At 51.8% G+C, this 15,912-nt stretch overlaps 1 protein-coding gene across 4 annotated transcripts in view; it reads left to right on the top strand.

The window, feature by feature from the left end:
* The first annotated feature begins 570 nt into the window (after positions 1 to 570).
* PRAG1 (PEAK1 related, kinase-activating pseudokinase 1) overlaps positions 571 to 15,912 on the top strand; it is a 49,022-nt gene continuing 33,680 nt past the window's right edge. The window contains exons 1-3 of one of the 4 annotated variants that reach the window (XM_060291774.1): positions 571 to 750; positions 5,003 to 5,422; positions 7,438 to 9,269. In XM_060291774.1, the coding sequence (XP_060147757.1) occupies positions 5,093 to 5,422; positions 7,438 to 9,269 (2,162 nt within the window). In that variant the 5' untranslated portion in view covers positions 571 to 750; positions 5,003 to 5,092. Of the gene's footprint in view, positions 751 to 4,919; positions 5,423 to 7,401; positions 9,270 to 15,912 lie in introns of those variants that run through there. The other 3 variants (XM_030832227.2, XM_060291775.1, XM_060291776.1) reach the window with 3 other exon arrangements.

Raw genomic sequence — 15,912 nt, 5'->3', positions numbered from 1 at the left:
TCGAGGGACTGAGCAGGACCCAGAATCCGCTGTCAGGACTCCCAGTCCGGCTGGGTCGTGCGTCAGCCTCCTCCTACCTGCAAAAGTCATGACAATCTCGGTGCCCACGCAGCTTTCGGAACGCGTCTCGGTCCTGACCTCATCATTCCCTTCCGGACCCCTCGCTTTCCTTCCCCACCCGCCCGCCCCTCCAGCTCTGGGGCTGTACACTCCACGCCTCTCTGGTCCTCTCAGGGTCTCTCAGAGCAGGCAGGATGAAGGGACGCAAGACAACTACATACCTATGCGCACATCATGGGAAAAGGAAGGCTTTAGACAACCGAAACTCGCCCCTGCAGAACCCCTCGGGCCCTCCTTGGAGAGGGGTGGAAGAGGGCGCTCGCTCGGGGGTCGGACGCCTCCAAGTCTCGGGCTGGGGGCGGAGCCTCCGTCGGGAGCGTGAGGGAGGGGCGGGGCGTGGATCTCCGGGAGGAATCAGGGGCCAGGGAGCGCGCCCGCCGGCGGGGGGCGCGGGGCGGCGGCAGGGACTCCGGAGGTGCGGCTGAGGCTGGGCGGGCGGCGCCACCGCAGGCGGAGGGGGCGGAGCCGCGCTCGCAGCTGCTACCCGGCCGCCGGGCCCAGGCAGACGACACCGCCCGCGGCCGGGCACGGACCGCGCGCACACACTCTCCAAACAATGCTCCGAGGCGCTCGGCGGGGCGGCTGGCGGCTCGGAGACCAGCGGCGAGGCCGGGGGAGCGCGGCCCCGAGGTGAGCCCGCGGCGCCTTCTCCAAAGCCTGCCTCTTTTTGTTTGGCAAACGTGGGCGCAGAGGGAACCTCCGGGGGAGCGCGGCGGTTACCGAGCGGGCGACCCCAGTCGGCGTCCCCCGGAGTGACAGGCGGCCGCTGGGGGAGGGTGGAGCGTCCGGACCGCGTGCGCCCCGGGTTGCGCCCGAGGTGGAGGCGCCGATCCCGGAGGACCGGGGAGCCGGAGGGGTGTTTTCGATTCATTCGAGAATCGCGCTCTTTCGAACGGGGAAACTTTCCTCCGAGTTCCGGCAAGGGAACCGACTGTTCTGCTGGTCTCGCTGGTCTGGCTGCTGGGTTTGGGGCAGGAGACCGGAGCGCTTTGGGGATTGCTATTGTGGAGACTGCCTTTCCGCGGCCGCAGGATTGTCAAAGGAGCAGAGAGGGAGAGACCGCCCGCGCGCCTCGGACCAGGACCCCGGGGGTGATGCTTTGGGACCCCAAGTTCGTAGTTGCCTCTTAGGCAGCCCCGAGTTGGATGCCAGCCTGGGGGTCTCCAAGGGGAACGAGACGATGCCTTCTTCTTGAGCCGTGGCAGAGCCCTCTGAAAGGCTACTGTGGGCACGTTGTTAACCTTTGCTTGTGCTGCCGCTTCCCCAGCCACACACACACACACACACACACACACACACACACTCTCTCTCTCTCTCTCTCTCTCTCTCTCTCTCTCTCTCTTAGAAAACAGAACCTCTCCACTGAGAATGGAGGCAGGGCCGGCTCTGTATGTTTCTCTCAGGTGAAGCTCAGCCAGCAAGCACATGGCTTTGCAGAGCCGATAGCAAAGCCCAAAGGTCTAGGAGGGAGGAGTTTTGCAAGGCGTCCAGCCCCGAGTCAGGTTGGGAAGGCCCTATGGACCATTGGCCTGACCTGTCCTTAACAACCCCTTCCCTTTTTGAGCCGGAAATTTGACAGGAAGCACTGGGAAACTGTGCGGTTATTTCGCTATCATGGGGTCTTGTGGAACGCGGGTATCTTCCTTACTGGTTTAGACTAATGGGTCTAACCCACAGAAACCACATTCCTACTGCTGAGATTAGATTACATTACCCTGGAGAAGGAAAAAAGAAAATTAAAAGTTGAGTGAATATCATGACTTACCCTCTGTGTGTGCGGGGGGGAGAGGGGAGGTAAGGCTGTCACTTTCTCCTTTCTGCCGGGGCAACCTCTGTCAATGGAGTGTTGAAATCCAGACAAACACTTTCATAAATAGTTCTCTCTTCCGGTGTTGCATTCGTCTAACTGTAATATAGATAATTTTTTTAGATGAGTATTTTCTGGAGTTCTGTCACTTCAGGGTAAGGTGTGAGCAACTTTCCATGCAAGTATGAGGGGCACTTGGAGCCCAGAGATTTCATTTTATGGATCTGGTCACCATTCTTCGGATTCTTTTTCCAGTGGGGTGGGTGTGTGTCTGACAGCTTCGATCTTGCACACTTTAGCCACAAATCTGGTGCAGAAGTTTGCAGAGGCAAAGATATTTTATCATGACTTGGATCAGAAAGAATGCTGAGATCTTTTTCTAATCTTACACCGCTGCCTCCCACTGAAATGGAGGAATTTGCATAATTCTGGGGGCTACCTCCCCTCGGAGGCAAGGAATGCGGGCTGGAAAGGTGCCATTCCCGGGCTGTGGAGAGCTGGCACTGGCAGGCAGGCAGGGCTCCTGCTTTGTGAGTGCCACTTGAGTTTTCCACCGTCTTTTACTTAAAACAAATCGGATATAATTCCAAGCACAGAACCTCTCTAGACAGAGAGAATCCTTTCTGGCTTGATGTAGTGACAGATTCTGTTTGCTGTGACTGAGAAACCAGTTTTAACAGGATGTGTAATGAGTCAGCGATGGAGAGGAGCTCAGGGCTTTATTCTGTTCTCATCTTCATTCTTTTTTCCTGAAAAACCTCTCCAGTCTGTGGTAGAAGTTGTACTCACCGTCAGAGAATTTCAGAGCTGAGGATGGGAGCAAGGAGAGTGCTCATGAACTGGGGAGGGGTTCTGGAAGCTTCCCGAACGTTGGTAATCCAGAGCCTACCAAAAGTCCCAGGGCTGGAGTGGGCCATCTGTGGCACAGGAGGGGAACCTCCGGCACCAAGTAACCATGACAAGCGTGGGTCAGTTGCCTGTTGAGCAGGAGATGAGGCGTGGCTACCCCAAGCGGCTGCTTTGCTAATCTGTAGGATGCCCGCCCCCCCCCCACCCCGTCCTCAGATAGCCCAGCCCTGTGAGGAGCTGCAGGAAGGAGCTGAGCCCACACAGAACCGATTCCCAAGCTCTCTCCTTCCATCCCACCTGGGGCGTGGGAGCCTCTGCCTGCAGTAGAAGAGGGGGGCCAGGAACCCCAGGAAAGGACTTTCTCCTCACCTCGGGGCAGGGGTATGGAGATTTGCCTTACTGAACACCAGAGCACCTCCTCCACTTTTTCCTCTTTCCACAGTCTAGCAGCAGAGCCTAGAGCTCTCCGTGGCCTGGGATTGTAGAAGAAAGAAAAATCCCTGCTCTCCTCTGCCTGTTGAAGCTTAGTGACCTCTTCTGGGAACTTGGCAGGGAATGAACCTGCAACTTGGGTGTAGCAGGAGGAGAACCCAACTTGCAATTATCTTGATGCGTGAATCCTAACAATGGTCACAAACTAAAAGACAAATACTTGTCTTTTATTTCAGAGAGTTCATTTAGCTTAAAGATGATGCGGTGGGCTTCCTGGTTAACTTTGGAGGGAAAAGAGGCCAATATACCTTCAGCTCTTGTTGAATAGGCACCCCTCTCTGTGAGTGTGGGAGACCAGAAAGAGAGCTCTTCCCACAGAGATTCTGGAATGATCTTTGGGGCTCCTGGCTCATTTCACCTGGTTAGTCCTGTTGACGGTATGGAGAGCATCAACCTCAGAGCCAGGTCTCACGGGAGGAAAGTGGAAAGCAGATCCCAGGGCCAAACCCTCCCTGTTTAATGAGAGTATGTTCACTGTAGATTCTTCAGGACGATTTTCTCCTGAACGCTCTCCTTTTGAGGAAGTCAGTTCATTTAAATGAGGAAAGAAGAGCAAAAGCAGCAAACAGATAATGGCAGCAACTCAGTATAAAGAATGAGGTGATGAGTGAGGTGATAATGAGGAGCTGCCAGCAAAGTTGGCTTCTTTTTCTAGAACGCCCGAACTCTCTGTGTCTGTGGCCAAGTCTTAGTTGATGTCGCTGCCGTTCTTTTGCCATCTGTAAAATGGGGATGACAGCTACCTGATGGATGTTATTCAGGTTAACTGGTTAAAATCTGCAACCCTTCGAGTTCCCCCTCAACGGTGAATTTACTGAGTGAATTCTATGGTGCAAACTCTCAGCCTTCAGTTTTTACTGTCAGAGGCAACAAACTCTTTCAGCAAGCTCACTGCCTCCCCTTCAGGGGCCTCGTAGGGAAAATAACTGATCATCTCTTCCTTCTGTTGTAGCCTAACCAGCCCTAGACCACAGGGCTGTTGTGACCATGAATCTCTCTTTCGGTTTCCCCCTGGCCCTGCAGCTCTGGCTGTATTGATCTCACTGAGCCCTGGATTGAATGAGGCATACTAAGAAAGGGGGGCCGGGGAGGGCGAATTCCCAAGATGCCAGACCTCCCGACAAAGGTCCCTGGGGGGCAGCCGGCACCCCACCTTCCCCCTTGCTCACCACTTCTGTCTCCATATCCTCACAAGTATGGGTTACAGTGCTGATTTCAGAGCCCAGGCCTGCCTCCCCACACACATCGTTCTTGGTTAAAAATTGTGGCTTGTCTTCCAGAAGCCACGATTTTTATCTGCTGTCCTACTTGGTAGTTCTTGTTTCTCTGGGGCAGAGTCCCAGGCTCGAGACCCCTAGCAGCAGGGGAGGCATGGGTCAGCCACAAGCTTCTCATCGCCAGCCCTGTGCGGTTTCTTCCCGTTAACTGCCCCAAACCTCCAAGCACTCAGGAGTTTAGGGGACTGAAGTGTCTTTTACGCGCTCTACTCACGCAACAGAGCTGTGTTTAGCTTTTACGGCTTTTCTAAGGCCGCACCACTAGAAAGGGACTAAGAGCCTCATGACAAATGGGTGAGGGTCTCAGAATAAATAGAATATTCATCTTTACCTCTTTCTCCTCCTTTCCCCCTGCTCCCCGCTCTGCTCCCCAGTCACATCGTCAGACCCGAATTGATCATGCCCCCGTCCTCTGGCAGGGGAGATCTCTGATGAGGCAAGTGTTCTGCCTTTCCAGGAAGCCACCCTGTGAGCCCCATCCGCCTCCCCTGAGACCACGGCAGGGAGCCAGGCGCAAGATGAACCAGCACCCCGCCTGCTGCTCAAGATGCACCAGACCATCCCAGTGAACCCCGAGAGCCCGAAAATGTCTGCGTGCAGCGACTTTGTGGAGCACATCTGGAAGCCCGGGTCCTGCAAAAACTGCTTCTGCCTGCGCACCGACCACCAGCCGGCACCTGGCCGCCCCCAGCCCCGAGCTAGCAGCCTGCCCCCTCCGCCTCGCCTGCCCCCCAGGCCCGAGAGCAGCCGCCCGGAAGATGAAGGCCTGAGCAGCTCGCCCTACTCCAAGCCCACCATTGCCGTGAAGCCCACCATGATGAGCTCCGATGCCTCCGATGGGTGGACAGAGGCTGGCGTGAGTGCCGACGTTGCGCAGGTGAGGCTGACTCAGCCCTGTGGTATTTTTGTGGTATTTTTACGAGGCTGCTCCTGTTGTAACACCGGTGACTGGCGGGCGGCCAAGGAGGGCTGTCCCAGCAGGACTCCTGCAGGGTGGCTTCCTGTTGGCTCACCCCAAAACTGCTCCTTCCCAACTACCGCCCTCTCTTTTCTCTCTGCCCTCCTTTCTCTCTGTCCCTTTAGGCTGAGAACCATCAATGCAGTCCCCCCAAGTTCATTTGAAGACTGTATCAGGGCACACCAGAATGAAGCTTTTTCTAAAAAGTTAAAAAAATTTTTTTTATTTAATGGATCATTTTAAATATATACAAAAGTAGCAAGAATTACTTAACGAATCCCATGCATCCACCACCCTGCCGCGTGAGGTTGAACAATCATCAACTCATGACCAATCTTGTTCCATCTCTACCCCTGCCCCGACCCTCCCTTCCCCACCTGGGGTTTTAAAGCAAACCCCACATACTGCATCATGTCCGTACGTCTTTAAAACATAAAGTCTTTATACAAAAATATCATTATCACACTTAAAAATGTCAGCAGTAATTCCATAATGTCATCCAACTCCCAGACAGTGTTCATATTTCCAATTTGGGAGCTTGGGTTTTTCCAGCTCTAATCTAGGATTACTAAAGACAATTACATCCTTAGAGATTAGACCATTCCGCTCATCCCCCAGGTGACCCTGACCAAGGTGTAATTATTTAAAGGGCACATGGAGCCTGCTGCCTCTAGACATGTCTTCTGGGAATCTGCATTTCTAGGGCATATTCTAAGAACTTAACTAGTTTTCCTTAAAATATCATGGTGAGGGGTCAGGAAGGGTGTGTGAGCGTCTGTGAGATCAGAGGTCAGTTTTAAATCAAGGGAGGCTTGACTAAGGTGAGCCATCTCCTGGGGCTGCATTCAGCTTCCTGTCCCCTTCAAAGCCGCTCCATTTTGCAGAAGCTGGTCACACCCATTCCCCAGGCCTTTCTCAATACCTTTGACCTTCACAGATGTAAACCAGGGACTCTTTCTGTTCTGAATCATCTTGGAAAGGAGCCAGAGGCCGACCCTGCCTTGAGACTGCTTTAAAACTGGGGATAGGGGAGACTAGAGGGGAAGGAGGAGGGGACAGTGATTTCAGTGATGGGAATGACCACCCCACATCGCTGTCTCTAGCTTGACTAGTCCAGCCACTTATGCAGCCTCGGCTGAGGTCACTGCCTGTAACTGGGAGAAAGAGCACAGCTCAGAGCGAAGCAAGGGAGCTGGGACCCAGCTCGGAGAGCGGCCCTCACCCTGCTGCCCTCCGACCCCACCACCACCCACCCAAAGTGTCTTGGGGTTTTTTTTGGTTTTTTTGGGTTTTTTTGCTGTACGTGGGCCTCTCACAGTTGTGGCCTCTCCCGTAGTGGAGCACAGGCTCTAGCCGCACAGGCTCTGCGGCCATGGCTCACGGGCCCAGCCGCTCCGTGGCATGTGGGATCTTCCCAGACCGGGGCATGAACCCGTGTCCCCTGCATCGGCAGGCGGACTCTCAACCACTGCGCCACTAGGGAAGCCCCCCAAAGTGTTTTTAAAAGCTTTATGGCTTTGTTTTCTTTGTGCTGTGACAATGTTATCAAAACACTAGTGAACACAAAGCAAAAATTAAACAAAACCCCAAACTCTATTTCGAAGCCTTTGGGAGAACTTACCTCGTCCAGCAGTTTTGAGGGAGAAGGCAAAACGTTATTCTTTGGCGTTTCCCCCCCCCCCTCACAGACCTAAGCCAAAAGAATTACAGACAGGGGTGAGGAGTGCAGGTTACGGGAAGCCCAGTGGCTCCACGGGCCCCCAGTGATGACAAGAAGGCTGTGGGGAGGTTAGAGGGTAGGCACGCTGCCCGCCTGCTTCATGGTGGCTCGGAAGACAGTTTACAGTGTCATGGCCCTGCCCTCTCACTTTCTCTCTCTTCCTTTTTTCTCTGACAAGGTCTAATGTAAGTCTTTTAACCTTGGGGCTGTGTAGGTCATCTGGAGACGAGCCCCCGGCAAGCTCCCCCTCCCGAAGCAGGAAGATGTGCCAGTAGTTTACCTGGGCAGCTTCCGAGGCGTCCAGAAGCCTGCTGGGCCCTTGGCCCCGGCAGACGGGGGGCACCCTCGCTGCCCCCCTGCCTATGCCATGGTCGGCCTGCACAGCCTAGAGCCCCGGGGGGAACGGAGTGTCGCCTTCCACCCAGTGAGCCTCCCCGATGAGAAGCTTGGACGAGAAGATAAACCCACCATTCCCTACCAAGAGCTGACCTCCCCTCAGGAGAGCTTCCGCCAGAAACTGGCTGCCTTTGCTGAGATGACCTCTGGCTGCCACAAGGGCCCCAGGCCCTACCCCTCTGCACAGCCCCTGCGGGAATCCCTGCCCTCGGAGGATGACAGCGATCAAAGGTGCTCGCCCTCAGGGGACAGCGAAGGGGGAGAATACTGCTCCATCCTGGACTGCTGCCCTGGGAGCCCAGGTGGTCAGGACGCCTCACAGGCTGAGGACTCCGGGCGCAGGCAGGGCTGCAGGGACTGCTCGCCGGCCTGCTGGGAGCAGGGGATGTGCTCGAAGCCAACCGAGGAGGAGAGGCGGGCTTTGAGCTTCCCCAGGGAGTGCCGCAGCCAGGGCCCGACAGAGAACCCACCCCGCCTGGGCCCCAAGAAGCAGTCCCTCACCTCGGAGGCTGCCAGCTCCTCGGATGGCCTCTCCTGCGGGAGTGCCAGTAGCCGCGCCAGCAGCCCCTTGGTCCCCCAGCACGAGAGTGATTCCTGCTCCCTCATGAAGGCACCTGGGCCGGGGAAGCAGCAGGACTCTGGCTGCCACGGGGTGGCCTCCAGCAGGTGCCTGGGGCTGACTGGGGAGCCCCAGGCCCCATCCCACCCCGGGGAGACTGCACAGCCTGAACCCATCTATGCTGAGAGCACCAAGAGGAAGAAGGCTGTTCCAGTGCCTTCCAGGCCACAGGCCAAGGCAGAACAGGCGGCAGCTGCCCAGGGCCAGGGCCAGGTGAGGATGGCTAACACCTGGGCTCAGAAAACAACGTCTGGCTGGGGCCAGGACAGGGAAGGCCCAGAGGTGGCCCCCCAGGTGGCGGCCACCATCACAGTCATGGCGGCCCACCCAGAAGAAGACCACCGGACAATCTACCTGAGCAGCCCTGACTCCTCGGTGGGGGTGCAGTGGCCTCGCGGGCCCCTGAGCCAGGCCCCTGAGGCAGGCGAAGGGGAGCCTTCGGCTGGGCAGGGGCTCAGCTCGAGGGAGAGCCGCCATCACGGTGCCAGTGAGAGCACGCCCAAGGGGAGGCCTGCCATCCCTCCCAAACTGTCCAAGAGTAGCCCCGCAGGGTCCCCGGTGTCCCCATCGGCCTCCCCCCAGCCCAGCCTCAGCGAAGGCAACTCGGGTGTCACTGGGCCCCAGCCTCCATCCAGGGGCCCCGCTGACCCTGCTTCCTCCTGCCGGGCCAACGGTGTCCCTGCCAGCGACTCTGCCAGGGGCCCCCCGCCCGCCACTGCCACGTCAGCCTCGGACCAGAGGCGGCCCCGGTACCAGACCGGCGCCTGGAGCCGCCAGTGCCGGATAGAGGAAGAGGAGGAGGTGGAGCAGGACTTGCTGAGCCAAAGCTGGGGGAGAGGGGTGGACGGTGGCCCCACGGGCCCATGCAGCTCCTCCACCTGGCTCCGACCCCGCCCCACAGACGGCGCCTCTGGGCCGAAGAGCAAAGCCGGGACCGGGATGAGCAAATCGGCCTCGTTTGCCTTTGAGTTCCCCAAGGACAAAAGTGGGATCGAGGCATTCTCGCCTCCTCCGCCGCCTCCGAAGTCACGGTGAGTACGGTTGTGTGTGTGCGCGTGCGACTCCGGGGCTCGTCTGGCAGGACCGAGGCCTCTTCCAGAAACCTTGGTCTTTGCCACCTGTACCGAAGCCATCAGGCCCAGGCTCAGAGCCCTACCTCCGGGCACCAGTGTCGGCCCGAAGGCCCTCGTGCCTTTGTGTAAATTTCTGTGACTTGGTGCTCAGCACACAAGCCTACAAGCAGCGCCCTGCTTGGGATTGGCTGTTCGGAAGGCGTCTTTCCAAGAAGCGATGTCAAGCTGGCGCTCTTTCCTGGTGCCCGTCCTCTTATAATCTGGTACTCTTTTTTCTCTCCGTCCCTCTGAAGTGTCTTCAGCAGGCTTTTCCCTCCAAATCCTGAAATGCCCCGTTTATTTAAACGTGGAAAAGAAGGCTCCAGGAGGCTATGCTACAGAATCTCAAGAGGCAACGAGATGGGGAGGCCAAGGAGCAAGGGCTCCTGAATTGGGACCATGATGGCGATTAGGCTTTGGAGCCAAAAGCAGAGTAGCAGGAGGTGCTGCACGTGGTTTGGAACCCTCAGATGTGGGTTTTTAAAGAAAAAAATATATATGTAGTTTCATGGTAGCATGCTGAAACTGAAAGCTCTCTCCACTGCTTCACTGCTCTCAAAGGCCCGAGTTTAAAGTCCGGTTTAAAGTCCCTCTCAAAGGCCCAAGAAAAACAAATGCCTTTTTTAAGGTATTGAGTTGTGCATGGAGTTCAAATTCTGGGGGGTAAAAATGGCCCTCTATTAGAGCAGAACTGATTCCTATCAGGGAAAGGAGCAACCTGCTGTTTTTCAAAAGCTGACAGCCTTTCCGAACAGACTTTCCTTCAGTCGGGTCATCTCTGTTGGTTCTGTTTTAGCTCGTGTGCCTCCAGGTTGATGTCAGAAGCGGGGAACTGACCGCAGGGGGAAGCGGCTGTGACACTTGACTTTGAACATCAAAGCATCACGGGCTGTGATGCGTTCTAACGTGGGCTTTTTCTGGCACCGCTACTTTATTCTGGTATCGAGTTGGGCGCCTGCTATGCGGAGTAGACAGCCATCCTCCAGATCGTAGGGCGACCGCAGGCTCTTGGGCTACAGTTTTCACTCCCTAAATGAATGAGGCAGCTCAGAAGAGCTCCCATTTATATGGCATTTACTATGGGCCAGGCAGGGAGCTAAGAGACTTAGACGTATTAACTCATTTGATGCTCAGAATAGCTCTAGGAAGGAGGAATTACCATCTACAGATGACGAAACAGAGATAGGAAGAGCTGAGTAACCTGCCAAGGTCACACGGCCATACGTGGCAGTCTGCTTCCAAAGTCTATGCTTCCAAACACCTAGGGCACATCAGCCGGCTTAGGGAGCAGGCAGGGCATGCGAGTAAAACGTGGGCATTGTATCTGTCTGCCTCAGGCCTGGGAAGGCTGGTGGAAAGCACTGGCTTTGGAGTCAGAAAATCGAGTTCATGCTGTGCCTGTCTCACCTGCAGGTGAAGTGATCTTACGCAAGCCGCTCGCTGTGAACTCCACTCCAAGTCATTGTCCAAAATGGGCTAATAATAACAATACATTTGCAGCACCCCGTTGTTGAAAGGCTCTCGAGTGAGATGAGCAGAATCCAATGCAGAGATTAGTTATGTAGGCAAAAGCCGCCCCAAGCTGTTGACAGTGGCAGGGACACACACACCCTGTAGGAATGGGCCTGGCCCGATCCCAGGAACACCACCTGAGCCTTGGGGAAGGAACTAAAACTTTCCTGGTGAGAATCATAATGTTTGGAGAAACCCCGGTCACCCACTGTAACAATGTGACTCAGGTAGAATGTTCGTTAGCATCTGGGTTGATTGCGATCAAGTTTGGGGGCCAGTTTTTTATGACAAAACCACTGGATTATATAAAACATAAACCAGGTGGGAATCTCAGAGGTTCTAGGTGCCAGCTCTTAAAAAAAAAGTTTTTATTTTCAGAACTTTGGGGAGAAAAATCTAGGAAATAAAATTAGCGTAAGGGAACACAGAAAAAAGAAAAGAGCATCTGGTACCATTTAAAATAAATCAAACTAGTATATATATATTCATTTGAGGAAGATTTTTCAAGCATTACCAACATTCTCTTTTGAATCATCACATCTTTCCCATGAGGAGATAAGAGGGCAGGCTCAGGACCATAAATTGACTTTTGTTTCTGGAACTCGGTACTGTACGTACTGAATTCCTTTGAGGAGGGTGTCAGGAACCCACAGCCTTCAAACCTAGCCGTGTGGTGGCACATCAGAGTATTGATGAGAATGCAGCCCACAGTTGATCCAGGACCGATACCAGCACCACATTGGTGACTGTTGCAGGCTGATGTCAGTTTTCCAAGGTGGAGAAATGCTGGAAGGTCTTTGAGCGACATCCCAGGTTAACTTAATTTCTTCACATGGGTCATCTGTTCAGTGGGTCCTGTTTCTAAGGATCAAGCTCACCTGTGAACAACGATACCTGCTGTCACGATGTGTATTATGTACACTCACAGCTCTAGAGAAGGGGGCTGCTGGATGCAAGGTGGTGTTACTCTTTACTAACACTTACTTAAGCAGATCCACCTACTTTCTTGGGCCATTATGGAAGAAGAAAGAATCATGCTCCTACGGTCCTGTTTTACAAAACTGACTCACTTGGCGGGAAAAAGAAAATAGATGTCGAGAGTGGCTTGGCTTTCCTGTGGTCTTATTTTGAATGGTTGGCAGTAGCTTATCTGTCTGTTTTGAGATATCATCCTCTGTAAACTCCCATTAGGGTTCCTGAGGAAACTCTTGCTGTAACGCCATGTAGGACGAAGGCTCTCAATACTCATTTAATGCCTGAAAGCCATTTAGAGGTGTTTAAGTATATGCCCACCCCTCCTCCCGGGCAGGTAAGGGTCCTGGGTCCTTCTTTACCTGCTGCTGCCCAGGCAGCCTCCTACCTGTACAAGCTCACACCTACTCAGCCTGACTGACCCCACTGAGTCTGGGTCACCCCTGCTCCACTTTAGAGCAGAGTTGGAAGGTGAGGGTCAACAAATATTGCTGGTTAGAAAATGAAAACCTGCAGGAAGGAAGTGCGGACTTCTTAGTTTAAATGTCACGTTCAAGACTTAAGGCAGTTTAATGAGAGCAGCCAGTGCCTGGGGGAGTAATTAAGATGCGAAAAAATCAAATTTATTTCTGCCTTTTATTTCCTTGTGGATGCAAACTGCGTTTTAAATGACTTATGGCTTTTGAATGAAAAGGTCAGTTGAGGGAAAATCATCTGATTAGTGCAGAGCAGGCATTTCACAAAGAAACCCCAAATTAGGCTGGTAGACCTGAACTCAGAGGTGGAATTAGAGGACAACAGGTGACTGAGAAATAAGACAGGTTTATAGGGTTTTAGTTTCCAAATGGTCTGGCCCCAGGTGAGACTAATCAAAAGAAAGAAACGTTTCCCCAAGAAAGCGAGGGATGACTTTGTTTTCAAGTTATCACTCATGCTTATTGTAATTTTAACCCAATAGTACTAAGTTCTCCTCCTCCTCTGCAGGGATTCTGGGGGCAGAGACTGAGTCTGTCCTGGACTTTCGTTCATTCCTAATTTCCCTCCCTCCCTCCCTTCCACGTGGCTTCTCAGCAGACAGGTGGTGATGGTGTCAAAGATAGAGGTCTTTTCTGCACACAGAAGTGGCCACGTTGCTATCCAGAGGAACCAAAACGACTTCATTGTGTGGTCTCTCAATCACATGATCTCTTAGCATGACCTTGAGGATGGGAGTCAGATGAGTGAGATGGGTCATTGTCTCCAGACCCCATATCCAATCTGATGAAACCTCCAAATGCTTTATTCCTGAAGCCCTTTCTACTGTAGTGGATTACAATGGGATGGCAACAATTTACTAAGAAATCCCACACTCTTCATGTACAACAGGTTTTTCTGGGTGGCATTCTGAAGATCACAGTTTGTATTGGAAAGCACTGTATGTGCTTCAAGAATCTTCTCTATGTTTAGCCTTTTTGACAAAACTTAAGTCAGCTGGAGGTCGAGTCGGTCCAGGGGAGACTGAATACTGGGCATACTTCAGGGGGAGAAATTGCCTTCCACACCCCGCACCCCTCAACACACACACAAAGTTTGGCAAACAGAACAAAGCACGTGTATCAACAATACAAGTTTATACCCTGCTCCATGCCAGAGGGAAATTACTAGTTGGCCTCTTCCCATGAGTTTGTGGGTAGAACCTGACATGGGACATCTAGTGATGCTGAAGCAGGGAGAAATCAAATTGATTCCTATCTTCCTATTCTGTAATTTTTTTAAAAATCACTGATTTTCATATATATGAAATATTTACAATATTCTCTCCATTTTTGAGCAGGCATCCATGGTGAAGGTTAGGGATTAGAGATTCTTTATTTTATTCATCAGATATCTACTAATTGCCTACTTTCTGTTACACTTTGTGCAAGGTGCTAAAAAGCCAGTGACTGGGGTTCTGCCCCTTAAGGCCCCTGAGGGTTGAGTTGGTATGAATGAAATCGGCAGATGTGCAAAATGACCACGAAAGGTTCACTGCTGCTTTGATTGCTTTTGATGAGACTGTTTACCATAGCATCTGGCCTCTCACCAGATTCCTTGTTCTATTCAGTAAGGCCAAGGTAAGCTCGGCTTGGTGTCCAGGAGTAATGAAAAAATAGTCCTTCCTTTAAGGTCCTTTGACCTGATACAAGATCACACATAGTACAGCATATACATAACCATTTATTAAAAAAAAAAAAAAAAATCCAGATGCTCCTTGAAGGTGAAAAGCAGGCTTAACCATCTGTCATCCCAAAATATCCTGTTTGATGCCGGGCACGTGTAGATGCTCAAGAAATTTTTATCCAATAGACAGTAGTAGGCAGAGGCCATACCCTGTTTATTTCATTATGGCCCAAAGCACCTAACTTTATGTTTCGCGCATGAAGAAATATTGGAAAAGGAACAAGTAGCATCATTAAATACTTGTATCAAAGTATCTTTCTGACACCCAGGTTTCGGGTGGCCCCAGTGCTCTTTTCTTGCCTCTGTTTTGGCAGCTAATGCAGTGTCTTGAACTAAACTGGATTCATATTCATATCTCTCTGAAAGCTTGTAAACTCTTGGGAGTACAGGAACCACGTTTTATACATTTTCCTTTGACTTTCCCATAGGATACCTTGGGACATAGTAGGTATTCAATAAAAGATTATTGAATTAGGGGGAAGAAAGGCCAGAGGGAACTACAGATCTTGGCCTTATTTTTTACTGGACACCCCATTATAATTCTGTGGCCAGCCTTGCTCAATAGAACATTGTCGCCTTGAGTTAAAGAAACTGAAGTTAATAATTATTAATGCCTCAAGGTGGGCAAACACCATGAGGGCACAATGCATCCTTTCATGGATTAATTACTCTCCAACGATTGTACATTTGCTCTTTTTTTTAAAGCTGAGCAGGTGTGTGGAGCCCAGCCCTCTCTTGCCACAAGAATGTTCCTTTCAGGCAGTAATCACCTAAGGACATTTTTTCCCCACCCATGAATTGCAAGGAATTCTAGGGTGTGGTTTAATTTCTCTGAGAATAGATTTTCCGTGCTTTCCGAGGTGGGTTGGGAAACACAAGCATGGGCCATATGATCAAGCCCCCTCTGCCCATCAAGTGATCAAAGGGACTTTGTTCCTAGAATAGCCAGCCTACCTTTGAGGTGTGGAACTCACACCTCTATTCTCTATTTGTAGTGCAAGAAATTTGTTGTTTGGCGATCATGAAAAGGCTTGCGTTTCCCTCTATCAGGGTAGATAGACCAACTACAGAGACTCCTCAGCAGCCATTTCTGCAGCTAATACTTTTCAGAGTTTAAGATGAGAGTCTTCATCCTCTGTGCTAAAATCGCTCATTATTTCTTTCTATTGGCTTTTGAGCAGATCCCTAAAAATGCTGGGTATTAAGGGTGTTCGTGCAGTTCCCATACAGCTCTGTAAAATCCCCTGCTTCCACTTTTGTCTGATGCCCTGGACAGTTTATCCTCTGTAGTTTTTTAACAGGCAGACTTATATAAACAAGTGTTCTCCATTGGGGGCAAAGGGGAAGTTCCAGATTAAAGACTACTTTAAAAAAATCCTTCCCTTTTTACTCAGATATTTTACTCTCCAGTTAATTTTAGTATCTGTCACTATCAAATGATCCCCCTGACTTCCTGTCGGTTTGGTTTTTAGCCGTTTCGTGCCCACTTATGCACGTGCTATAAAAATTTTCCCTAGAGTTTAAAACTTGTGTTTTAGGCCCATAATTGGCGGTGTGTGCACCGTATGTCCCTGAGTTGTAGAAACCCTCCAGAATGGCTCCTGACTTCAGGAGCTCTGTAGACAGTCAAAATGAATGAAAATGCAGCCACCTTGGATAAAACCATGAATGGTTGAGATAAATAGACACATGAATTAGTAATAAGACCTTGAAGATCAGGAAGAAAGGGAAGAAGAGTCCTTGGAATGTTAAAATCAGTCATAGTGAGGAGGTCACTTAAAATAATCCTTACGAATGTGTGCAGATCAAAAGGAGGGTTTTGTGACTGCATATTCTCGCACCACAAGTTAGGTTGCATCCTCCACACCAGCTGCAATCA

This window comes from Globicephala melas, chromosome 21, assembly GCF_963455315.2.
Source record: "Globicephala melas chromosome 21, mGloMel1.2, whole genome shotgun sequence".
Lineage (NCBI taxonomy): Eukaryota > Metazoa > Chordata > Mammalia > Artiodactyla > Delphinidae > Globicephala > Globicephala melas.
This window is presented reverse-complemented; position numbering and strand designations above follow the sequence as displayed.